General features: G+C 35.3%; 2 protein-coding genes across 2 annotated transcripts; one reads left to right on the top strand and one right to left on the bottom strand.

Moving 5' to 3' along the window:
• Positions 1 to 4,230: 4,230 nt before the first annotated feature.
• Positions 4,231 to 5,178, top strand: LOC110775224 (uncharacterized). The gene has a single exon (XM_021979822.1). It carries the CDS (start codon positions 4,231 to 4,233, stop codon positions 5,176 to 5,178), a length of 948 nt encoding a protein of 315 aa, XP_021835514.1.
• A 4,579-nt stretch (positions 5,179 to 9,757) lies between these two features.
• On the bottom strand, positions 9,758 to 20,881 carry LOC110775234 (histone deacetylase 2). The gene is made up of 13 exons (XM_021979836.2): positions 20,587 to 20,881; positions 20,407 to 20,462; positions 16,625 to 16,742; positions 16,393 to 16,455; positions 15,703 to 15,771; positions 15,457 to 15,623; positions 15,275 to 15,339; positions 15,136 to 15,182; positions 12,801 to 12,845; positions 12,660 to 12,710; positions 12,301 to 12,387; positions 11,389 to 11,476; positions 9,758 to 10,412 (listed from the first exon to the last, which is right to left on the bottom strand). Exons 1-13 carry the CDS (start codon positions 20,668 to 20,670, stop codon positions 10,318 to 10,320), a joined length of 1,035 nt encoding a protein of 344 aa, XP_021835528.1. The 5' UTR covers positions 20,671 to 20,881; the 3' UTR covers positions 9,758 to 10,317.
• Positions 20,882 to 26,780: the final 5,899 nt, after the last annotated feature.

Raw genomic sequence — 26,780 nt, 5'->3', positions numbered from 1 at the left:
AGTTAAAAAAGTGCTAAGCAAGCACTATTGCGGATTCTACAACTGAAGCCGAGTACATTGCTTCCTCAGAAGCAGGTATTTGGATTAGGAAGTTCATAGAAGAACTTGAGGTTGTCCCCTCCATAAAGGGCCACTGGCTTTATATTGTGATAATAATTGAGCCATTGCCTAGGCAAAGGAGCCTAGGAGCCACCAGAAAGTCAAACACGTACTGCGATAATTTCACGTACTTCGAGAAATTGCTGAACGGAAAGAATCGAGATTTGCAAGGTTGGAATGGACGACAACGTCGCGGATCCATTAACTAAACGTATTGTTGCTACAAGTGAAGCACAATACACATGTAGCAACCATGGGAATCAAACATATTGGAGAATGACTTTGATTTTCTTAGTTTTTTTTAGAACATTTGTTGGATCTATGTTTAAAACAATTGGTTAACCATTTCATATTTATGAAATTATATTTTCATATTAATTTAATTTTGGTTTAGCATGAAATGAAGAATCCAAGCGATTCAATAAATTTAAATGGGATATTAAGATTGAATTCTTTGATAAAGAACATCAATAAGTGAACTTGGTGCAAGTGGCGAATATTAAGAGACGGAGGGAATATTCAAAGTCAATCAACAATAAAGCATATTATATAGGTATATCAGACTACGAACATACAATTACAAATAAAAATGTCAAATTATTAATTAACCCACATAAACTCAAGAAAATATATTTGTCATTTCATATAGAAAAAAGGGGAATAATACCAATATAAACGGAAAAACGTATAGGGTGTGTTTGGTTGGGAGAGCCACTGGAGAGGTTTGAGGGAAAAAAAGCTTTTTGGGGTGAATTAGAAGTTTGACCTTTAGAAAAAGCTAATTGGGAGTGTTTGGTTAGCAGAGGATTGGAAAAGAGTTTTGGGATGAAAAAGCTAATTTTGAAAAAACTCAATATAGGAGCTTTTTGCAATTAGAGGTTTGAGAAAGTGGATGAAAATGACTATTTTGTCCTACTATTGTCTATTATTACAACCACTTATCAACCTTGGTACCCTACATATTTTTCTCCTTAAAAACATTACTCACTTTCTTTTTCATTTCACCATATGACTAGATTCGTTTTTTGTTATAATAAATTATATATTAGTACTTTGAGGCAATTGAAGTATATTGCAATCATGCTTAAAATTTCATTAGTAATATTTATCTATTTGAAAAATATATATTATTAAAAAAAGTAAATACAGAATAATTTTTTTTTTTAAATAAATTTATTTTATTTAGTCAATGTTTATTAGAAAAAAATAGAGAGAAAAAATTAACACAATAAAATATTTGTCTAGTATTAATGAGAAACAAAGTATGTCAATGTCCTTAATGATCATTTTACATATTAAACAGCTAACAACTATCAGCTAATTTGCCAAACACTTTTACACAAACAGCTAATGCAACCATCTAGTCAAATCAGCTAATGCAAACAGCTAACCGCTAACAGCTAGTCAAACCAGCTATCAGCTAACAGTTAACAGCTCCTAACCCAACAGGGCCATAGATAATTAAACGAGATTTGAAATAAATAATTCTCTTAAAAGGATTTTGCATGATGCATAACACAAATTCAGATCTAGGGGTAAGGTGAATTTCACGAGCCGTACAAATTTAATGAAAAAACAATAATCCAATCCAATAACATAATCCAATTGTGAACTAAGAGCGGCGAAACAGAATAATTGGAAAAGGGTAGGTCGGGTTTGTTGTTTAGTGTGGGTGAGTTTGAGATGGTAAGACTAGCTTTCCGGACTCCGGAGTATGCATGGGCTTGGCGGATTTATTTCTTCCTTTCATACGGGTTAGTCTGGTCGGTCCAACCTGAATTTCACCCATGTATTTAATCGGGTTAATACAAGTTACTTTCGGGTTGAAACTTTCAACCTTAACCTAACCCATTTAACTTTAGGTCGAATTCGTGTCGACCGATTTAACTACTCGGGTTGAAAATCTCAACCCAAACACGTTATTTTCAGGTCGGGTTCGGGTTAGGTTATCAGTTCGGGTCAGCTTTTGTCAACCTTAATGACTGCTGAGTCACCCCTAAGATTACTGTTTTTCTTGTAGGTTTTTGCTAGAACTTCAACTTTTAGTCTTAGGATCTGATATTTTTTCTATTTTTTGAGATAATTTTTCACTCTTCACTCTCCGTCGAGGGATGTGTTTCCGGTACCGTGTCTTTTTCTTTGGTGGACGACAAATTAGAGTTTTGGAATACGTTTAATTCATTAGTTCAATCTTTTACCATTCTGTGGTATATTATAGGAGATTTTATTGAAATTTTATGCCTTAGCACATAAGAAAGGTGGGTGCCATCCTACTTTATGTCACTACCTAAAATTACAACGTTTTTCCCAACTCAATAACGCAAATGATATTCCTCTTATAGGATCGGCATTTTCATGGAAAAAACAATTAGAAAGTATATCGTATATGAACGTTTAGATAGATGTCTAGCAAATGATACATGATTACAATTGTTCCCTCATGCGGCAATTTCGTACGAATACTAGCTTCTCATGTTCAGATCATAGTCCGATTTACTTATACTTGGACAACTTCGGACCACCATTGCATGTTAAGAAGATTATTAATAAAACCTAACATGTATTTTCCATTTCCAATCATTTTTGTATAGATGTATATTGCAATAAATTAATCAACGGCCTTTAACAATAATTTGTATAAATGACTTTTGTTGTAAAACAAAGTTCTTTGGGATGGACATAAGTTGTAAAAAAAAAAAAAAACTATCTTAACTCCTACGGCTTGCTTTTTAGAGGGATAAGGGGTGGTGATAACTGATAACGATAAGGATTTCTTGTCCATTTTCACTCTTATCCCATGTTTACTTACAAGGAAATCATTATCTACGAGGGACAAAAATAGAGAAAAAATAATCCCTTATCCCTCATATTTTGTACCTGGGTGAGACAGGTACAATAATGAAGATATTATCTCATAAAATGGGAACAAACAATTTTATCCTTCAAAAGCAAAGTAATTGCACCAATAACAAAAACTAGCAAGGAACAAAGCTGCGAGGGACGAGAGGGCTTTGGAAACTTTACTTTATATGCCTCATGGACAAATCCACAAAGGTACCAAAGCTTCAAGGTTTTAGCTTCTGGGCTTTTGTAGTGTGGCCTAGTGGGCTAGTGGGCTAGTGCCTACCGTCAGTGGCGGATCTAGGATTTGAGAAATGGGAGTACGAATAAATTTCTTATAGTCTACCAACGAAAAAAAAAAAAAAAAAAACCGGGTCCAATTCCGCTATAGAAATGATACAAAAAAAGGGTCTACTTTCGGTATTAAAAAAGGGGTCAAAATTACATTCGTTGTAATATTTTAGTCCAAATAATTAAAATCTAAACCCACCGTTTACTTCAGTTATATTATCAACGTTTTACTAGTCTTTTAGTATATTCGATAAACAATCGAACAATTAGATAAATAAAGGGAGTAGTGAACTGTGTATATAAAAACCATTAATGAAATTGAAATCTTATTAAATTGGGATGACTTTTACCCATTTTTTTTTATAACTTTAAATATAATTTGATTAGCTTTTACTTCGTATATTATAGGAAAAGAAAGTTAAACATACATCAACATTGATTTACCTTTTAAAATGTTACCTTTATATATTACTAGATATTATCCCGTGCGATGCACGGGTTATATTAAATTGTTATGTTTAAATAAAACTCATATTAAATAAAACTCATATATATACCAATTTATATATTATATTAAATTAGTTTTTTTATCTTTCATTGAATTTCGTTTTAGATTTATTTTTTAATTATGAGAGTGATTGTTTTTGGATGAAATTGTATATACGTAATATGAATAATTAATTAATAAAAAATTCTACGTGACACTTAATTATTTATCTATGTGACACTCGACTTTTTTAATTCAAAATTAATTTTAAAATCTTATTTTTCATTGGAGGAAACCATTATATTTCCTCTGTGGCGCTCTAATATTAGATTAATGTTTGATTTTAAATTGATTTTATTTATTTTATTTTAGATTAGTGTTTGATTTTGAATGAATTTTATTTTAGAATTAATTTTTAATTTTTAGAGTGTTTGATTTTAGATGGAGTTGTATATATTAACAATTAATTAATTAAAATATCTATGTGACACCTAATTAATTATCTACGTGGTATGGTTTTGGATTTTATTTCCCCTGTGTTTGATGATGGTGAAGCCACTGCTTGTCTTCAACATGAAGAAATTTGTAATGAGGCTAGAAAATGGTTAAATGCGATTATTTTCTATGTTATTGGTGATTCACCGACTATTAAGTGTTTGAATGTATACATGGAAAGGAATTGGCCTTTTGTGACTCATCCTGAGATTTTCTACCATGAAGAAGGGTATTTTGTTATTCGGTTTAAAACTATGGCCGAAAAGACTAAAGTTCTTGCGTCTGGTACGTATACTCTTGCCAATAAGCCGATCATAGTGAAACCATGGACTCATGATTTTGATTTTCAGAAGGAGGTCTTGACTGAGATTCCTCTTTGGCTTAAACTTCCAAATCTTCCTCTTAGTTGTTGGGGGTCAAACTCTTTGAGTCGTATTGGGAGTGTTATTGGTAAACCAATCATGGCTGATGAATGTACCACAGTTCAATCTCGAATTTCATATGCGAGACTGCTAGTGAAGGTTGATGTTACTAAACCCAAGCTTGATGCAGTGAAAGTGGTGGAGCCGAATGGTAGAACTTTTATGCAGACTATTGTGTTTGATTGGTATCCTGTGTTTTGCAAAACATGCCAGAAAATAGGACATGACTGTACTGCTTTACCACGAACGAAGAAGAATATTCGAGGGGTGAAATATAAGCAAGTCTTGACTCCAAAGGAGACTGCTCAGCCATCAGTGGTTGAACCAGTTCAACATGTTCCTGTTGTTCCTGTTACTGAGACCAGGGATTCTTGGACTACTGTGGTGGGACGGTCTGCTGCGAAGATTGGAAATGCTTTAGCTTCTTCTCAGGCTGCTCCAGTTTCAGTCAATAACGTGTATGATTCTTTGTTTTCTGATCCTATTGTTGAGAGGAGTACAAGTTCTACTGGCGGGGGCAGTCTCCTCCTTGGTGAAACATGAGACTTTTACGTTGGAATGTAAGGGGTTTAAATAAACCCTTTAAGCAAAAGGAAATAAAATGCTTTGTGCTCAAAAATAAAATTGATGTTTGTAGTTTTAGTGAGACACGAGTTAAGTTTCATAATTTTCCTAAGTCTTCTGCTAAAATTAATAAAAACTGGAATTTTATTCATAACTACCAGTTTGCTGAGAATGGCAGACTTTGGATTGGTTGGAATACAAATTCTGTTGATGTGAGTATGTTGGATGCTTGTGCTCAAGCTATTGCTGTTAAGTTAGTTGACTTAGCTTCTGGTGACAGTTGTGTATTTGTGGCCATTTATGGTTATAATAGTCAAGATAAGAGAAGAGAATTGTGGCATTTCCTATCTCAAATATGTGTTTCAGTTACTCAACCTTTATTTTGCTGTGGAGATTTCAATGCTATCTTATCAGTAGATGATAGGTTGCAGGATAATGCTGTTACGGATGGAGAGACAGTTGATTTTAACAACGTTATGATTCAAAATGATTTACACCAAGTTAAAACTGTTGGTGCTTTTTATACTTGGTGTAATAACAAGCAGGGTGATGATCGGATTTATTCAAGGATTGATAGATGCATTGCAAACGGTTCTTGGTTGGCTTCTTATTCTAGTGTGCAAGCAGAAGTGTTGGACAGGAATGTATCCGATCACAACCCCATCCTCCTTCAGTTTGATTCTGGTGGTCATACAACAGGGAAAGCATTCAAATTTCTTAATGTTTTGGATTTTTTCCCAGTTGTGACTGAAGAATGGAGAAAGAAGCAACACTCTGTGCCTCTGCTAGACATTTGGTTTAAGTTGAAGCATCTTAAAGCTCCGCTTAAGCTCTTAAATGTTGAGCACTTTCAAGGCACTGCAAAAAAGATTTAGAACATTAGATGCAAGTTGGAGAATGTTCAGCATAAGTTGAATTTGAATTGTTCTGACAGTCTTCTTATAGATGAAGAAAAGATTCTGCTTGTGGAGTTAGAGAAGTGGAGTTTGATTGAAGAGAAAATTTGGCAACAAAAGTCTAGAGCAACTTGGATTAATGTGGGTGATGCGAATACAAAGTTCTTTCATGCTTTTGCAAAAGAAAGAATGAATCAGAATTCCATTAGAGTTCTATACAAAACTGATGGCTCTAAGGTGCAGAATCAACAAGGTATAAAAGATGAAGTTGTTCGTTTCTATAGAAGTCTTATGGGAACTGCTGCAAACTCTCTTCCTATGGTGGATATGAATATTGTTGAGAGAGGACCTCTTTTGTCTGTTGATCATAAAAGAAGTTTATGTGAAGCTGTTACTGCTGAGGAGGTTAAACGTGCATTATTTGATATGGATCCACTGAAGTCGCCAGGAGCAGATGGGTTTAATGTTTATTTCTTCCAGCAATGTTGGAGTATTATTGGCTCTAGTGTGGTGGTTGCTATCTCAGACTTCTTTCTCTTTGGTAAGATTCCACATCAGGTAAATTGCACCATTGTTTCTTTGATTCCAAAGATTAAGAATGCTGCTCATGTGAAGGATTTCAGGCCTATCGCTTGTTGCACTATTTTGTATAAAATCATTTCTAAGATTTTAGCAAATAGGATGCAAATTATTCTGCCTGATATTATTAATGACAGTCAGTCGGCTTTCATAAAGGGGAGGGTGATTTTTGATAACATTATCCTTGGTCATGAATTGATCAAAGGATATAATCGAAAGAATATCTCCCCTAGGTGTATGATTAAAATCGATCTGTAGAAGGCATACGATTCGGTTGAATGGCTTTTTATTGAATATCTTTTGCTCTTTCTTGGCTTTCCTAGACGGTTTGTTGAATGGATTATGGAATGCTTGACTACTGTTTCTTATAGCTTCAAGGTTAATGGTGAGATGACAGGGTCGTTTAAAGCAAAAAGGGGTTTACGGCAAGGAGATCCTATCTCTCCATATTTATTTGTTGTGTATGGATAGGGATGGAAATGGGTCCAAGACCCGATCCAGATCCAGTTGGACCCGGTCCATTTTTAAGGGTCTGGGTCCAAAAAAAATTAGACCCTGTGGATCTGGGGCGGATCTGGGTCTTTGTTCAATGGGGCGGGTCTGGGTCCGGGTCCAAGAATTAAAGATCCAGATCCGGTCCAGATCCGACCCACAGACCCATATATATAATTTTTTTTTTTAAAATATTAAAATTTAAATATAATTCAATCTTTACGTGCTAAACTTTATTAAGTTCTTATGATACTAAACTATTTAAAAATTGTTTGACGTGACATATACATAATAATATTAGAAACTTTAAATACTTATTGTATTACAGGGCTAATATGATTTTTTTTCATAAACAAAATTAACGAATATTCCATATTTAGTGGTTTTATTAAAGCAACGTTACGTTTACATACAAAAAATGGGAGAAAAAATTACGTAATATAAGAAAAATGAGGGACAATTTTTTTTTTGAAAAGAAATACGCTTAGACCCATTTAGGATCCAGATCCGACCCTAGACCCATTAGACCCAGTGGATCTGGGTCTGGATCTGATTTTTTTGGACCCAGCGGATCTGGGTCGGATCTGGATCCACCTCTTAAAAAGCGGGTCTGGGTCTGGATCTTGTCGGACCCGGTCCAGATCCGACCCATTGCCATCCCTATGTATGGAGTATCTAAATAGGTGCCTGAGTCTGCTTCATGAGAATTCTGATTTCAAGTTCCACCCAAGGTGCAAAAAACTGAAGCTAGTTCACATGTGCTTTGCCGATGACCTTCTTCTATTTTCTGGAGGTGATGCTAATTCTATCAAGCAGTTGTTTTCTGTGTTCCGGCTTTTCACTAGTGCTTCTGGTCTAAAGGCAAATTTAAACAAAAGTTCTATATATTTTGGTGGTGTTAACATGGACACTCAAAATGCAATCCTTGATGAGTTTCAGGTAGCTAAGGGCGAACTGCCATTTAGATACCTTGGGGTGTCATTGTCTTATAAAAAGCTTGTTGTAATTCAGTTCCAGCCCCTGTTGAAGAAGATTTTGGATAGAATTAACAGTTGGACAGCTAGATTCTTGTCTTATGCTGGGCGAGTTCAACTGATTAAGTCTGTGATTTTTGGTATTCAAACTTATTGGTGTCAAATCTTTATGATACCTAAGAAAGTTCTGAAACTAATTCAAGCTGCTTGTAGGTCCTTTCTTTGGACCGGACATGTTGGTGCTTCTAAGAGGGCTCTTGTAGCCTGGGAAAATATTTGTCTTCCAAAGTCTTCAGGTGGGTTTAATATTATTGATGTTGCTATCTGGAATCAAGCTGCCATTTGTAAGTTTTTATGGAATTTATCTCAAAAGCAAGACAAACTTTGGATAAAATGGGTACATATTTACTATGTGAAACAGAGAAACCTTATAACCATGAAAGCTCCTGCTCAATCTTCATGGATTATAAGGAAAATTTTTAATGCTTTGGGTTCGTTTTGGAGTGGCAATCAAGGCCGGGATTTGCTTAGCAGCACCAATTGTTCTATCAAGAACTTATATAAGTTCTTACGAGGTTATGCAGTTAAGGTCCCTTGGAAAAAGATGCTATGTAACAATGCTAGCCCTCCGAAGTGTATTTTCATAGGTTGGTTGGCTATTCTAGGGAGACTTTCCACTTGTGACAGATTGTTGAAAGTTGGAGTTTCTTGCGATGCAAGTTGTTGTTTTTGCTCTGCTTTAGAGACTTGCGAGCATTTGTTTTTCAGATGCCCTTTTGCTGCGGAGATTTGGGCCATGGTGCTCAAATGGCTTGATATGCCTACTGACAACTGGAGCTTCTGTTTGCAGAGTATTGTTTGTCGCTTTTGCAGCAACGGTGTTAAACATCAGGTTTTTAGAATGGCTATTGTGGTTGATGTGTATATGATTTGGCAGGAAAGAAATTTGAGGAAGTTTCAACACAACAACAACACTACTCAGAAGATCTTTAAGGCGATTCAAGTGATTATCTATAGACTATAGTAGATGTTTTGGCTCTAAGAATTTACAAAGTTTTGGAGCCTCTTTCTAATTTGGGTTTTTGTTGTTTTCTTTTCTCTTTGGGGTGCCTTCCTAGAAGGGATGCCATTTGAGTTTAGATTTGGTTTTGACTGGTTAGCTTTGTACTCATTATTTTGGTTATTAATCTAATTTTTCATTTACCAAAAAATTATCTACGTGGCAATTGATTTTTTTAATTCAAAAATAAATTAGAAATCTTATACTTCCTCCGTTTTTTAATACTCGCAACGTTTGAATTTTTAACACTATTCATATAATCTACTTTGATTATTCTTGGTGTTTTTTATATAAGATAAAACATAGTCATGTGAGATCTTGTTAGATTCGTCTCGATGTGTATTTTCAAAATATCAACTTTTTATCATTTTTGCATAAAGAGAGTTTAAGATATAAATGAACAAAGTTGGGCATTGGCATGCGTGAAACTAACAAACGTTGCGAGTATTAAAAGACGGAGGAAGTATTTCATTGGTCGAAACCATTAGAAATCGTAGGTGGCGCTCTAATATTTCAGCAAATTTACCTCCTTTATATATATATATATGTTAGATTAGTGAGTTTAAAGGAATAACTTTTATAAAAATGAAAATTTTTAATCCCTAAAAAAATCCAGCTAACTTTTTACACCACCTTTAAATAAGAATTTGTGATGTTGAACCACCCAGACATAATTGGAACTCTTTGCCCCGAAAATAGCCCACCTCGGATTAGAGCTCCACCTGCAGCCATGACCAGCCACGACCAGCCACCGCGATGCTCCTTCCCTGCAGCCACGACCAGCAACCCGCGATGCTCCTTCCCTGCAGCCACAACCAGCCAGCCGGATTGTACGTGTCACAACTTTCCGCCACCCCCTACGTCGATTTCCGTTAGTTTAAATTTATCGCCTTGCCCAGATACCTTCTCAACAAGCTTGGATATCACAATTTTAGAATATAACATCACTACAAATTTACAACAAATTATATAACACTGTTTTTACACAAAGGATTTCTTTCGCTACTTCCTCCTCTCTTTTTTGGGATAGTAATCAAGGATAAAGACAATCAAATGTCATACTCCATATTTGATATTTATAGAGTGTTGCATCATAGACCTCCAGTTCCTGCAGTATCTATTCTTGGGTGCCTGGCAAGTCTATCAAATGTTTCCTGGAAAGGTTTATAATGGAGTCCGCAATCACTCTAGCACTTGACTTCATATAACCACCTGAAACAAGATATGAGCTATCAAATAAAAATAAAATCCATAGTTGTGACTTGTGAGCTAGGTGTCTTAACAGAAACCAAACATGAGCCAGATCAACTGACACAATGTGGTTAAAATCCTGACCAGAGGTGATGTTGAGTGCTGGAGCAAACAAGGAAGGGGAAAACTTAAGTCATAACAACTAACAAGTATCTGAAAATGTCGACCTTATCTTTTAATTTTTAAAGTATCTGTAAAAATCAGGGATGTTAATGGGGCGGGGCGGGGCGGGGCGGATGCGGATCCCTCCATCCCCATCCCCACCTAAAATTTTCATCCCCATCCTTGCCCCATCACCCATGGCGGGCACAAAATTCATCCCCATCCCCGCCCCAACGGGTATGAACTACAATCCATCCCTGTCTCATCACCCAACTCGGTATCCATCCCCTTCTTATCCCCGCCCCATACTCGCGCCAAGACCTGCCTAGTTTTTCTTATTTAGCAAACATTTGTCAATTTTCCATAAGTAATGAAAGTTAACTTTAGAAGAAAAAAATACATTATGACTAAAGTAACATATATAATCGGAAAAAATACCCGTCATAACAAAAAAATCCAAACATAAAACTTAAAAATCTCACCTAAATTCATATAATCACCTAGAAATGCAAATAAATCCACACTCACTCCATCCCCGCCTATTTGGGGCGGATGCGGGGCGGGTCTCCTACGAAACCCGCCCCACTGACATCCTCATCTATAATACATACGACTCGGACTCAGACCAAGGTAGAGGGTGTGATTATCAATCAAATTGGTCTTGGATCATGAGGTTCGATCCTCCGACTTGTTGTCATCCCTACATGCGCCTGTCAAACACAGTCTGGGACCTTGCGTCCTAGAATTACCAATTTTATTTGCAGTTTGTTACAGAGCATTGAAAAAATTTGAAAATACTTTCGAGTCGATGGCTCATGTAAAGACTGAATAGAACCTGATGTAAGCATTACTATAGGAACGCCCTTCTCGCGAGCAAATTCAAACACTTTTTCGTCCCTCTTGATTACACCATCAGGGCTAATCTGGAAACAAGAGATAAGATTTCATGAGTAAGCCTTGGTCGTTTACAACCTCAAACAAATCCACTTCACCACTAATTGCGCTGCAAAATCTAAATGCATAGGAGTTCAATTGCCCCAACACTCAAAAGTGGACATGCCAGAAATAAATACCAACCATATACTACGTACCCAGAAAACCCAAAGTTGCAATTCCTTCACTGTGACTAAACAGAATCTCCACATAACAAATGACACAAGCTACTCCGTAACATTTAGCGGAGACATCTTGGCTAGCCAACTGTCAAATGTTCATCTTATTACAAATACGATAATCATGTTAACAGACAGGACTTAATTTCGACAAAATAACACATGGCTAAATTTCCTTTTTATTTTAACATGGTCCACCCAAGTACACCCTATTCAACATGTAGCGCTTTTTAATACACACCATGGTTCTTCAGGCATATCATTGCCAGCCCTAGGACTCAACTTCAAAAGTGTTTGTAATACGGAGTATTTTGTAACATCGTTAGCACTTTTCTAAGTCCTTACAATAGATATAGGGTAAATCCAGTCAAAACAGTCTAATTCATATTTAATCTCCAGCCATCCAGATTTAGCAGAAAGATATCTGCCTCTAAGGTGGCTAGTGCCAAAAATTAAAAAAATTAAAAAAAATGAACCTGTACTGCCATCCAAGGTATGTGATTTTTTTGGATAGAGTTATGAGAATGACCAATAATATCAGAAGAAGCAAGGTACTAAAAAATGAGGAAATTATTCATCATAACAGTAAAACTAAAGAACAGGAACATATGTAACAAGAAAAAGCTTTATCTTACCCTTAGACTTCCCAGTGGATCTCCATCCAGGATGTCGGTTCCAGCATTGTATACCACCAACTCAGGATCGAACATTCGTCTAGCAACCTGTCATAAATGTAGAAAGGGATCAAGTTTGCACTCCAGCACATACTTGTAAGGAATACCGACTAAACTAAGGGACACTGATATAGACAGGAATACATGATGGAAGCAAACTCATGAAGTATCTGAATTCATTACATTAACATATTTGGACTATCCTGCAACTCGGCAAAGCATGAGCAACCTCCCTTTAAAATAGATGAACTTAAAAAGGCAAAACGACTAGAAAGGAAGCTCTGGTAGTAGATATAGACACAAGCTGGAATGCTACATACCTCAAGTGCGCCATCCAATTCCTTCAAGTAAACATCTGTTGTGGTCCCACTCTGTACAACATATAGAACACGAAGTGCTTATTTTTTTATCGGCATACATAGCTTATAACGAAGTGTTCTGCCTTTTAAACGATGGCTTACTAAGATTTCGACTTTCTGGTTGATGTACCTCCTGGCAACAAAATCCTGAAGCAAAAATCAGCAAAGCTTTTCACAAATCTTATGAAATGGATGGAAGATATTACACGATAAAGAAATACAATACAACACAGATTAGAATCCCGCTGTACTCAGTGGTCAGTGCATTCACAGCCAGACCAGGAAAAATCAAATGAACAGGAGATAAAGGTCGCTCATTTGAGCATGAACACATCAAACCTTCACTTTTATACCAATGAAGAAAATTGCTAAAGCTATGGTTCAGCATGTAGCCACTAACAAACCTGTGAACTGTGACCCAAAACCATTCGCTACCACACGAAAATATTATATATATATATATATATATATATATATATATATATATATATATATATATATATATATATATATATATATATATATATAAAAAGGCTGAAGACATTGATGAACCAACCTAGAATCTTGATTGCTAAGTTCTCAGCAAACACATCAGTTTGAAACTCCACTTTATTTACAAAGTGAACATTGTTCATCATCTCAGCTCCTCTCTCTTTCAGTCTCACCCTCTTCCAATGACAAGTCTTACCATTTTAGTTAGCCCCTTTCACTAAAAACCCCTGAACATATCTTTGATTGTTAATTGAACTTACAAATATTTGTACTCTTCAAATGATTTAAACTTATTAGAACTTGTCTGAACTCATAAGCCCTCGTTTAAACATAATTATTAGACTTGAAACTTCCTCTAAAGGTGAAAATAACCTGGCCTTCGTCTTCCTTGCAATGTCCGTTAACATTGCCTGCATAGTTGCATATCATCCCAAAAATGTATTTTCAGAAAATAAAAATATCCTTTAGCTACACCAGATCCCAACATCAATCTAAAACACCACAAAAATACGAAAAATGTAAATTGCTAAGCATGTAGATGCAGCGAGTCAACAACACTATTGATATTTTGTTGTTTTACATAATCGTTTCAGAAGATTGACCAAACATCAAAATCAAATACTGTACTCCTTATATGGGATGATAAATTTTTTGATGAGCAATCTCTTAAGGGTATCCAAATAGCATATAAACAAATTGCGTAAAGTATTGACTGCAAATTACAGTATCTTAATGAGAAGAAAAAAAATCCAGAAGTACTTCGAACTTCTTAAGCTACTTTACATGGCAACCAAAAGGTATCGAGATATGCAACGATCGTAGCTTTGATGTAAGGAAGTTTTTATTTGATTCAATTGTTATGTAATTGTTACTCCCTCTGTCCCTTATTGTTTGCTTCATTTAACTTTTCACGGTCTCTAAGACGCGATTTAGAACGTATAATCTCCAATTCTACACGCTCAAAATTCTAAAAGGTTGATATTCTAAAAATATACATTGAACCGAGTTTAACAAGACTCAACATGACAATATTGTTTCTCATAGGTTAATGACAATTCATGGTCAAAAATTTTAAAGTTTGACCCAATGCTATGGAGCAAACATTTAAGGACGGGGGGAGTATATTCAAATCTCTGTGTGGATGTCGTACCTTTTATCAATGAATTAATTTGTTACAAAAAAAATATGTGGTCAAAGCGAATTGTGTGAATAGTGCAAAAAGTTATGCATGAATCTGGGACGGGGAGAGTATTTCATTAATGGCTTGATTGAGATCGATAGAGTTTAGAGTTTTGTGATAAAACTATGAGAATAGGTGAAATACTTATTCTCCCATACTAGCATTTCTAGTTTTGTTTATTGTTTGATCTGTTTAATTTTTTTACTCTAAATTAACACCAGGATATTGTGAAGCCTGTTTGACCGGGCAGAATCATACCCTTGTTTTCCCCCCAAACAAAAGAAAAAGGAACACACACACCGGAAAAAATCCCCGAACAATTCAAAATGAACTCCCAAGTTTCTGTCATTGAAGTGAAGAACTTAATATACCGCCTGGCGCCTTTGTGTTTCAATGGGTCTTCTCAATATACGGAGTAGCATTGTGGTGGGTTACATGGCCTAGCACTCTAGCTACCCCTGCTTACTAAAGATACATTGATGCTCATTGAGAAGTGATCTACATGTTATTCATCAGTACCTCAATGCATAATCCCAAATTTTTATCTACTACTTTGATTAGAGAAGATTTTGCAGAAAGCTCACAAGGTGGAGTAATGAAGAAACTTCCTCATAGGGTGGGGGGACCCAATTTTATTACCAACACCGCTTAAACATGACAGTCAAAGGTCAAATTTTAAGAAAGGTGGGATGAGAGACTTAACTTAGTATATTTTTAATTTAAAAGGAAGGATCTTAAAGATCTAATAGCGGCAGGGCAACTTACCAACGGATATACTTCAGAATTGTACATATCAAGTATGTATACTCTTTCTGCAGATAAAAGGAAGTATAAGAAATTGTTTAATGTCACAAGTAGACAAGCGGTAAGTTAATAACACAATCAGGAGTAAAAAGAATCATACTATCTTCAGAAAAATCTATTTCATGACCATTTCCTTGATGAGCATCAAGATCAATAATCATAACCCTGTCAATTTGAAACAATAAAAAATTATGACATAAAGTACATGAAACAGATGAAATTTTAAACAAGATATTTGAAGATTTTATTGGAAATATTACGCATGTCTTGAGTAACCAGTACCTAGCAATATTTAACCGCGCTAAAGCAAAGTGAATGCAGAGAGAGATGTCGGCGTAAACACAAAATCCACCTCCATTGTCCGCAGAACAATGGTGGAAACCTCCGCCAATATTAATCGCCCACCCACGCTCTTTTGCCAGTTTTGCAGCCAGAACAGACCCCCCTACCTACAAGCATATTACATAAGGTTCAACTTACTAATGGAGTAGAAAACAGGAAAATTATTGTATAATGAGATTTTTATGCCTGTTTCCGGAATGGATAAAGAATCTTCCGCTGTATGATACAGTTGGGCAACATTGCAACTGGTGGAACCTGCAATTAAAATGATAGTGAAAAGAAACTTAAACCCCACATAGACTCAGCCATCTCAATAATGCGGAAAAGATTTAATACACATTCAGGCATTAAAATGAAATTTAACCCAAAACCAAGGTACTATATTCCTAATCAGCAACCTGTGATTCAGTGTCCACGACTAGCACAAACATTGTCCGGCCTTAGTCTACCTCCCTGGCTATCTCTTAGAAAAATGTATTAGTAACACTAATGTCCTATCACTCTCCTATGCCCTTAAGAAAACAGTAAATCTTATGCCCAAGACAGGAATGCTTGAGTAACTTGCGTAGAGGAAAACAATTGGGGGGGGGGGGGGGGGGGGGACTAATCTTTCAGTAATAAATCGGCTTTGGTAGAGTGTTGGGAGTCACCTAATTGAATCCAGTAAACTACCAAGCAATTATTTTTCAATCATTGCCATGATCTATCTGGGGAGCATGGGCAATGAATTCTTCAAACAAAGTCAAGACGAAAGAAAGTAGAGGATGTTCAAAAAAATCGATAGAGGTTTTGGCTTTTGAGCAACAGTCAACATATGGCTCTAACTCCTAAATATAATCCAAATAGTGTCACTAGTTTCTACGATTTCTGATATACCTCCACAATTTTAGCAACAGTCGAGCTGCTTTGAAGACTATCCAGGTACTTCTCTGGATGCACCTGTAAACCAATCAAGTAATTATATATTACTCAACTCAAGAGGCAATAGACCAACAACTGCTTGCAGGGTCAGGACAGTAAACAATTGTCATTGCATTTTTGAGCAGTGACGGAGAGAAAGAGACATAAAAACTTATAGAGAACAACTGGGCAACAAGTGCTGAATTACCACTAAAAGATCCTCTGTCGAAGCTTCTTCAGGCTCAATAACACGACTTTTGTCCACTACACCTTCTGAAGCAAGGAACTGACATATGCGACCCCATTTTGAAGAATCAAACGGATGCCTAGTGTTAATCAAATAAAAAGTAATTACAAGGATGCATATCAAAAGGCACTGACGTTAACAATTGATTAGGCAAATCCAGAATCCCAAACAGCTTCGACGTGTCTCAGTGAATAGAAGAAAAAAAAAACTTCATAGAGATTCATGCATCCATCAGCTTTAAGCCTTCCGATGCATATATGAGCATTGAATCATATCCTAATATGAAAAAATCAAATAAAGCGCAAAGTTTGTTAAGGAAAGATCTACGCAAATCAAGCCAGTGGCCAAGGACATCTTGAGTGTTGTCAAACACAGGGAATTATTTCCCTTCATGGTTACAACTGGATCAAACTTCAGCCAGTTTGTTTAAGTATGCACCTCAATCTTTTCACTAGTTGAGAGCACCACAATTTCAAAAGCACCGCTAAGTTTTAAAAAAGCGAATGTTCCCATTGCCCCCAACCTCGGAAGAATTGGAACACCTCTAATATGGACAAATCCAAATGCATCCTGTTTAAAGCTCAGGAAGCACATTCCAGATTCCGACAATAGATCTCAAATCCCTGTTTATTAATTAATAAATTATTTTACTATACTACAACAACAACAACAACAACAACAACAACAACAAAGCCTTAGTCCCAAAATAATTTGGGGTCGGCTAACATGAATCGTCGTATGAGATCGTCATTGTCACCAATCAAACCAGAAAGAAGCAGGAAGTAAAAAGAAAAAACAAAGAAGAGAAAGTGGAATTAATGAAAGATAAGAGTAAATATTGTAAGAGATAATAAAAAATAAGTAAAGTTTAAAATAAATGAATAAGTAAAATAAGTACATTTCAAAATAACATGCCAAATTAAAAAAAAATTAAAAGAATTTTTAAAAATAAAATAAAAAATAAGAATAAGAATAAAACATAAAATAAAAAAAAAAAAATAGAAAGAAACAGAAACATGAAACCTGTATAAGTCAAATGAAGTCATCAATGTAAATTCTCTCCCTCCACTCTGTCCTATCCAACGCCATATTTTCCTCAATCCCAAGAAAGCTCATATCGTGCTCAATCACCTTCCTCCAAGTTTTCTTAGGTCTTTCCCTAACCCTTGCAATTCTATCACTTTGTCACCCTTCTATCTTCCTAACCGGGGCATCACTTGATCTTCTGCTTACATGTCCAAACCATCTTAAACGATTTTCCATCATCTTAAACTCAATCGGTGCAACCCCTACTTTCTTCCTAATAATCTCATTCCTCAAACGATCCTTTCTTGTATGCCTACACATCCAACGTAACATGCGCATCTCCGCCACATTCATCTTGTGCACGTGACAATGTTTCACTGCCCAACATTCCGTGCCGTATAACAAAGCCGGTCGAATTGCCGCGCGGTAAAATTTTCCCTTCAATCTTTGGGGAATGCCTGAATCACATAGGAACCCTATGGCACCTTTCCACTTCAACCAACCTGCTTTGATTCTATGGGCCACATCGCCATCCAATTCTCCATCCTTTTGGATAATAGATCCTAAATAACGGAACATTTCAGAGGCCTTGGACAATTTTCCCATCTAAGGTAATCCCCCTGCCTCTCTATCTTGGACTCCACGAAACTTACACTCCATATATTCCGTCTTGTTTCTACTCAGCCTAAAACCCCGAGATTCCAAAGTTTGTCTCCATAACTCCAACTTACTTTCCACTCCTTCTTTTGTTTCATCAATCAACACAATATCATCTGCAAACATCATGCACCAGGGTATACCATCTTGGATTGACCTCGTCAATTCGTCCATGACTATATCAAAAAGAAACGGGCTAAGTGCGGAACCTCGATGCACTTCAATCGTAATGGGGAATTCTTCGGTCTTAACAACACTAGTTCTCACACTCGTGCTAACTCCCTCATACATGTCCTTGATGATATCAATATACTTCCTCGGAATTTCTTTCCTACTTAATGCCCACCAAAGAATTTCCCTTGGTACCTTATCATACGCCTTCTCCAAATCAATGAAAATCATATGTAAATCTTTCTTCTTATCCCGATAATTCTCCATTAGTTGCCTTATAAGATGAATGGCCTCCATAGTCGATCTCCCAGACATAAATCCAAACTGGTTCTCCGAAATTTTCACAGTTCTCCTCAATCTTTGCTCAATAATCCGCTCCCAAAGTTTCATAGTATGACTCATTAGTTTGATTCCTCGATAGTTGGCACAATCCTGGACATCACCCTTATTTTTGTACAAGGGGATGATAGTACTTTTCCTCCACTCTACTGGCATCCTATTACTTCCCCAAATCTTGTTGAAAAGAGTTGTTAACCATACAACCCCTCTCTCTCCCAAACATCTCCAGACTTCGATAGGTATACCATCGGGCCCCACTGCCGTCTTGCGTCCCATCTTTTTCGGTGCCATTTCGACTTCTCACTTTTGAATTTTTCGCATAAAGTCTAGGTTAACCATATCCCGATGGATATTTGTATCACAATATCGCGCCCTTGATCCCCGTTGAACAAGTTATCAAAGTAGAACCTCCATCTATCCTTGATTTCCTTATCTCCCACCAAAACTATCAGACATATAATTTTGCTTATTTCATGGAAGCCACCTAGCCGAAGTCCACCAAAAACATTCTAGGATCAGCAAAAAGAACCCAAACTTTCTATCTCTCCGCCATGTCTAAATCGCAACACTTCATGGGACCAAGTACTACACTGTGAGTTTGCAAGTGTATGTACACAACTTCCCTTTTGCTTGTTGCTCATGGAGTCATGAGTGTAAACCGAAGCTTAGCAGTGAGCACATAAAAGAGCATACAAATCATATGTTTTGAGTTTTTCACATGCTTCAAGTAACTTTAAGTTTCAAAAACAAAAAAAACCCAGTGACCCTCATTTGTAATTAAGCAACCTTGAGAGTAGAGAATACCTATTTCCAGCCACAGCCATCCATTACTATCATAAAAAATAAGGATATATTGATGATGTCTCACTCCATCCCATATAAGTCCCTCTCCTCTGAACGTGGGCTACTTGACAAGGTGGGCTTAGGTTGAAGCACGGCATAAAAGAGCGTCAAAACACATTTCGTAAGATAACAAAATCTCTGATAATCATTTTGTGAGACTACTATATCATCTTCACCCGTTTCACCGCCACCACCCATCAATTCTCGTTGGAGACGATCTTATTTCTAGTGGTAGGAAGAATTAAATAGTGGGAACAGCAATGAGTTTGTAAGTAACTTGGCAATCACAAATACCCATAATAATGCTTATCTTCATCTAAGCATATGTTTCTCTTTTTAAGTTTTCATTAGCACTCAATAACACCACTAGAGTGATAATGGACATAAACTTTAAAAAACATATGCTTAAGGCTGGAGTAGCATTCTCATGGACATTGACATAGAACTTCCCTAACAAATTCATTACCCTCATATATTACCAACTATCAAACGGACTGCAAATAGAATGTGATCCTTACATATCACTAATACCATTACATGCACCAATACCGAACTCTAAATTATTTCCACATTCAATCAGCAATTATTCTAACAACCAAATAAATACCTAAACACACAAAACAACCAAAACTCAAGCAAAATCATCAAATAGGAACTTCAAGTTCATCAAATAATAATAAATTCAAACAAACCAAAAGAGCACTTACAATTTTTCCATTCCAAGGAAGGAGATATTGTACGCAGCTGAATATATCAGCGGAACCTAAAAACAAAAGACAAAAATTCATCAAAATCAAAGTTCAGCCTACAATTAAAATTAAATCATTAACATAAACTTAAACTTCAAATTCGACAGAAATTCAGCATGAAAACCTTCATTTAGATACCTTAGAAGGAGCAACATCGAAGTAGAGTTTACTGGAGATAATTCGATTGTGACGCATACTTTCAGGTGAAGACGAAGTTGACATTTTTTTGCGGAGGAGAGAGAAAAATTTGGAGAGAGAAGATGAAAGATGCAGTGTCTGAGCCACAATGTTGTATTAGAGGTGGACTACTTTCTTGTACGAGTTCTACCGCCGGCGAAACGGAGAATTTTTCCGGAAATGAGAAACATAATTTTTAATTTTTTGTATTTTTGGTTTTCTCAAATGTTGTTCACTATTTTGGCGGTTGGGATTTTACACGTGTTGAACCAGAAACTAACTAATGTGGGTGCAGGAAATTATTTGGACATTGAAGTTTAATTGTTTGGACTTTGAAGGAAGATCTTGGGCTAGGGAGAGTTATTGGGCCTTTAACGTGGAAATGTGAAGGAAAGTAGAATTATGGGAATTTATAAGAAAGTAAATTTGAAGAAATATGTACAAATTTTTAAATTTTAATTTATTTGGCTAATTATTATGAAAAACTGTGAAAAATAGAATATTACATATTTTTCACTTGTTTAATTTATTTATTTTCCACATATTTTCACAGTTCCATCACTTTTGAAGGGGAAAGCGTGAAAAATAAAACAGGCAAAATATAACTAGTTGATTTCCACATATTTCTACACATTTCATTTTCCTCACTTTTCCATTCAAATCACCAAACAAACTAAATAAATTATCTTATTTCCACACTTTTACACACTTTTCTTCGGTATACTAGAGTTCCAAACACATTGTAAAATAGACTAATTTTATCAGTCTTTAATGAAATACCCCTGAATTTTCGCGAAATGCACCAAATATCCCTTATATTTTTAAAATAGATAAATTACCCATAATTTCCCAAAAATGCACCAAACACCCTTAAACTTAAGGGATTTTAACGTCGTTAGTGATTATCTTAAGATTAACTTAATTAATTCCTCAATTGACCTAATTAAACCCTAACCAAAACAGATGCCATCCACCACTATCCAAATGCCAACCCCACCACCGCCATACCTGCATACACTTGCGCCCTTGCCTGACGCTGGAGCCTCCGACGCACAACGACTCCCTCGCCTGACACAGCGGAGTCGTCAGTGCACTTCACCGCCCATTTTCTTGCTCTCTTTACACAACCACACCTCCATGCCCCAACCTTTTTCATTTTTTCTCCCTACGCCACCCAGCATGACAGTTACCCGCTCACCATTGAAAGCATCATATACACCCGTATCTATGCGCCCATGCTTGGGTCCATCTCCGTGCCGACAATCGTCCCCGTCTCTTTTCTCCCCTTTCCCTTCTCTTCCATGGCAACAGGAACATAAACCCTAAAGATATTTTCTCCAATTTAATTTTGTATGCTATAATTACTAACAAGTTTAATTTATTTATCAAATATTCAAAATCATGACCGAATTCGCACCAATATTATTTGAGTTTTACCCAAAATTCAATAACATGTTCTTGAAAATTTTGGGCTTATTGTGGTGATGGGGCATCAAAGTGAGAAAAGCGTTATGGACAACAGTCGGCTCATGCGAGGTGGGTGAGTTGGGGATTGGGGCGGTAGCGAGTCAGGTGAGGTCAATGAGTAGATTTGGGGCAACGGTGGGGTTGGAGGTGGAGTCGGCTCAAGGGTGGTTGTGGTGGTTATGTGAGGTTTAGGTTTAATTATAATTAGTTTTGGACTAATTAGGTTTAATTAGGTCAATTAGGGGAGTAATTAAGTTAATTAGCGGTTAATCACTAATGGCGTTAGAATTTCATTAAGTTCTAGGGGCATTTGGTGCATTTTTTGAAAATTAGGGGTAATTTTATGTATTTTGAAAACATGAGGGGTATTTGGTTTGCTCCGTGAAACCTCTCCGGCATTTCATGAAAAAAATTGTAGTTTTATTAGCATGTGCGACCTATAAGTATATTTACTTTTAAGTTAGGGATGTTAGTCAAGGTTCAGAAATAGCTCAGATTGAATTTGATTATCAAAAAAATTTTGGCCTCCAGTTAGATTTTGTTCAAAACCTTTTAAAATTCAATTTTTGGATTGGACCATTTTTAAATGAAGAAGATGTGCATGTAAAATTACAAATATGTTGAAAAGATTACTACAGAATATAAATTATGAACAATTTGATACAAGGTTTTCAAAAAGGTGTTGAATGTATAGTTTTTCATAAGGCTATTAAAATATTTAAAAATATAAGAGTCCACTCGAATCTTCCCAAATCGGTCCGACCGATTCAAGCAAAACAATCCAATCTCAGAGCCTTAGATCATCAAATATCAACCACCCTGGGTTTTAGTCCATTTTAGTTTAAAAATGTACCTAGCTTAATTGTCTATGTAATTAAATAGATATAATGCTATTTAAAAACATAGAAATTGTGAGCATTGATATAGATAAGGGCGTGTTCTATTTATCTTACTTCTACTTGATTCAGAAAAAGTAAGTTCAAATAAGATAAGTCCAGCAAGAATAAGAGTTACCCATATATAATCTATAACTAAAACAAGTTTAGGCAAGGAAAAATTAAGTAACTAGAAACGCACCTTGAGTTTGAAGAATATTGTTTCAATGAAATTGAAAGGTGAAACTACCGAAAGTTTGAAAAGTCAAAAGTCGAGAAAGAAGAATGCTTAAGGTTTTTAGGGAGAAGACGTGGAACTTTTTAAAAATAAAAACAACGTACTTGCGGAAAGTCAACTTTTTAATACCAACGCCAATTGCAATTCAACTTAACTAATCAAGTTTCTAATAGTATATGCGGAGATTGTTTATTGTCTAATATTTTGGATTAGAAATACATATATAGTACTTATCCACATATCTTATACGAAGTATTTGATTAAACACAAATTCTTGTTTATAATGGGTGTACAATAAATATTGTACACCGGAGTAAAAGTTGACTCAAAATGCTTAAAAGTTACATTTATATATGTAAAAGTTATCTATTTTTTAATGATAAATTTTTTCATTTGAATAAATATTACTTTTCAAAATCACCAATAATGTATAAATTAATCATTTAACGTACCCTTTAAAATGTTTATCTATTAACTTTTTTATTTTATAATATAAAAGTTACAGAAAATAGGTTAAAGTTATGAAAAACTGCATAAAAGTTATCTTGGTGTACAATAAATTTATTGTACACCTTGTACGCGCAAGACCTTTTGTTGATTAAATTACATCCACAATCTAACATGAGCTAGCTTTTATCTCGTATGGATTATACTACGTAATATCTATACTATTATTAAAACTCCAAGGCAAGAAATATCATCTCGCTACATGTCGCTTCACTCATCGTCAACCTTGATATGTCATCTCATGCAATTTTCTTGATCACGAAAAAATGCTAGTTTATTAATGAAACTTACGTATCCTTATGTAGATTAGATATATGTTAGTTACCAAATGATCGAGTGGATGTCAACAAGCTAGTTGATAAAATTTTAAGGGGTGGTATGTAATACATGAGATCGAATCCCGTCTACATTATTTATCGCCTTACTTTTAGTGGTCTCTCTACAACAACAAAAAAAGCAAAAGAAAAAGAAAAAGAGTTACTAATGATCGAAGATTGGTGACCTCTCTCTACACCAAAAAGAGTTACTAATAATAGAAGATTGATGAATGAAGAGGTTATGTAATAAGTTATTTAGTTAGTACCTTTTTCTGAGAGGAAGTTATTTAGTTACCTCGTAAAAAAAGTTATTAGTAAAAAAATATTCAGATTTTATCCCGTTATATTCAATAATTACTAAAGGCGGAAAATCTTATTGTATCTTTTTTTCAAAAATAATTAATGACTATCCATTGTAGAATTAGAAATCTCTATTGATCCAAGAACCCTAGATACATTAATACGTATCAACAAAAAGTAAAAGAGATTAAGATCCACAATACAATACGACGAATTCATATCAACGGTATTTGCAATACAATACGACTAGTACGTGTATATTCGTATGGAGTTTTGACAAGAAAGATCCACAAATCTGTTATGATGTCCTTATGGGCTTTGTGAGTATGGCTCATTCGCACAGGATAAAAAACTCAAAAATGTTTTTATTTTCTTATTTCTTTTAAAGGGAACAATAATTAGAGGTACATACTGTAGTACTTCGTATTTATTATTTTCCAGAGGAAGTATTATCCCAAATTCACAACATTGAATAATTGCTGAGGCTGCAACAAGTAATGTTAAAAGGAAAATTTGGTAATATTAATCCAACCTTTGGCCGGTTTTCTTTTATTAATCCCACCTACGACATATTTTTTAATAATCCCACCTTTACTACCCAACGACTTTTATTGGGCTTAAGTGACTGATAACTGGTGAAAAAATCATCGAGATGGTGATGAATTGATGATGATGACTGAATACATCTAGAGAGAGTACTTCCACGTAGGGATATATTACCGCCGACAATAGGTTTATGACGTGTTGGGCCCAATAAAAGACGTTGGGTGGTAAAGGTGGGATTATTAAAAAATATGTCGTAGGTGGGCTTAATAAAAGAAAATCGGCAAAAGGTTGGATTAATATTACCAAATTTTCCATGTTAAAATTCTTATCCGAAACTAATACAATTAAGAAATCCTAGTCATTTAGTAATACGTTATGGTCGCATCAGGTATGCCAATGATTTGGAATTATTAATACGAGAGTAGTAAGCAATGATGGTCGATGGACCTGCTTCAAAGCACATTCCAATATTTTTTATAAAACTAGTCAATGGTACGTTCGTTGCACGTGACATTTAAAAACGTACTTCCTTCGTTATTATTTAGATGACACAATTTTTTTTTATCATGCTTTCCAATGTAATATTTCAATTACTAATGTTGTTGTACTTGTATGATTTTGACTTTTTGTACTTCGTATTATTCACACAATTTACCTTAATCATATTTCATTTTTAGTAAATAAAAACAAATGGTAGTATATACGGAGTATGTAATATTGCGTATATATTTTTAAAATATTAACATTTTATAAGTTTTCATAATATATAATTGAAGATATTAGTGGTTGATTTGTGTATTGACAAGCATGTGCAGTCAAATTGAGACAAGTAATTTGGGATAGAGGGAGTACATTACACTTTCTACTCTGTACTCCAGCAGTCCAGCTACATGGATATATGCAATGTCACTATGTGTCTAGAAGCATTAAGGTTCAGCAAATTATAATAAAAAATATCTTAAAAGAACAAATTGTAATTAATATACTAAGAAAAGGCAAATTTGGAAATAAAAATTACGACAAATGCAATCTTCATTGGGGCTTTTTAATAGAAGAGGATAAACTAATTGGAAAATTTGATACATACTATCGATCTAATTGAACTTACGAGTATTATCATTACCATCATTTTACCGTATACCAAACAAAATAATCGAGTACGTTGATAAGTAGCACTTGAATAATTGCTTTTGCACCTTCAAATCTTGGGTTATTTGAGTGAAACATTAAACACTCTATCATTGGGGCAAGACAAATTTAGCAGTATATATTGGCATTTAATACTATATATATCAATATTTTTTTCCTTTGGGAGGAGGCCGCTCCACCCGCCCCCCTGTCTCCGCTACTGATTATCCCTTATACGGATCTACCTTAAGAGAAGAGGTAATTTTTTTTTTTTTTTTTGTGATAAAATCTTGCAATTTAACTTTCGTTGTTGTTTTCTATTACTACATCTGAGCATTAAACTTTTACATCTTTTGTCTATAATATGTTTAAAAGTTTATCAGAAAAATATTTTAAATTTACTTTTACGTCCACACTTATAAAGTTCATTTTAATAATCAACAAACTCGGTTGAATTAGATTTTGCTCGAGTGAAGCTCAAACTTAAACAATTCCATAATGTTGTATAGGCCCAAATATTTTCAAGCACATGTTTAATTAATGTACCCCGTATATAGATTTAAGATCCAGCTATCCTGAACCGAAGGCTTTAACGAAACGAAATCAAGTGGTGTTTCTTTAAATTTGTTATGTGCCTTTACATTTTAATTTCAGAATACCAATAGGCGGATCCACCCATCCAAAATAAAAACTGAATAATCGCAACTCGAAGAATCACATATTCACATCATCCCATGTATCATTAATATAATTCGTACTTAGATTAAGACCCAACAC

This window comes from Spinacia oleracea, chromosome 1, assembly GCF_020520425.1.
Source record: "Spinacia oleracea cultivar Varoflay chromosome 1, BTI_SOV_V1, whole genome shotgun sequence".
Lineage (NCBI taxonomy): Eukaryota > Viridiplantae > Streptophyta > Magnoliopsida > Caryophyllales > Amaranthaceae > Spinacia > Spinacia oleracea.
The sequence above is the reverse complement of the archived record's forward strand: the minus strand, read 5'-3'. Positions and strand labels throughout refer to the sequence as shown.

What these genes read in the sequence shown, in the direction of transcription:
- LOC110775224 (XM_021979822.1), top strand. Translation starts at nt 4,231, where the DNA reads ATGGTTTTGGATTTTATTTCCCCTGTGTTTGATGATGGTGAAGCCACT.
- LOC110775234 (XM_021979836.2), bottom strand. Translation starts at nt 20,670, where the DNA reads ATGTCAACTTCGTCTTCACCTGAAAGTATGCGTCACAATCGAATTATC. An exon ending in ATTCTGAAGTATATCCGTTG is followed by an intron (nt 12,846 to 15,135) that starts GTAAGTTGCCCT and finishes TTTTTGCTTCAG; the next exon opens with GATTTTGTTGCCAGGAGGTA. An exon ending in ACCAGAAAGTCGAAATCTTA is followed by an intron (nt 12,711 to 12,800) that starts GTAAGCCATCGT and finishes TATGTTGTACAG; the next exon opens with AGTGGGACCACAACAGATGT.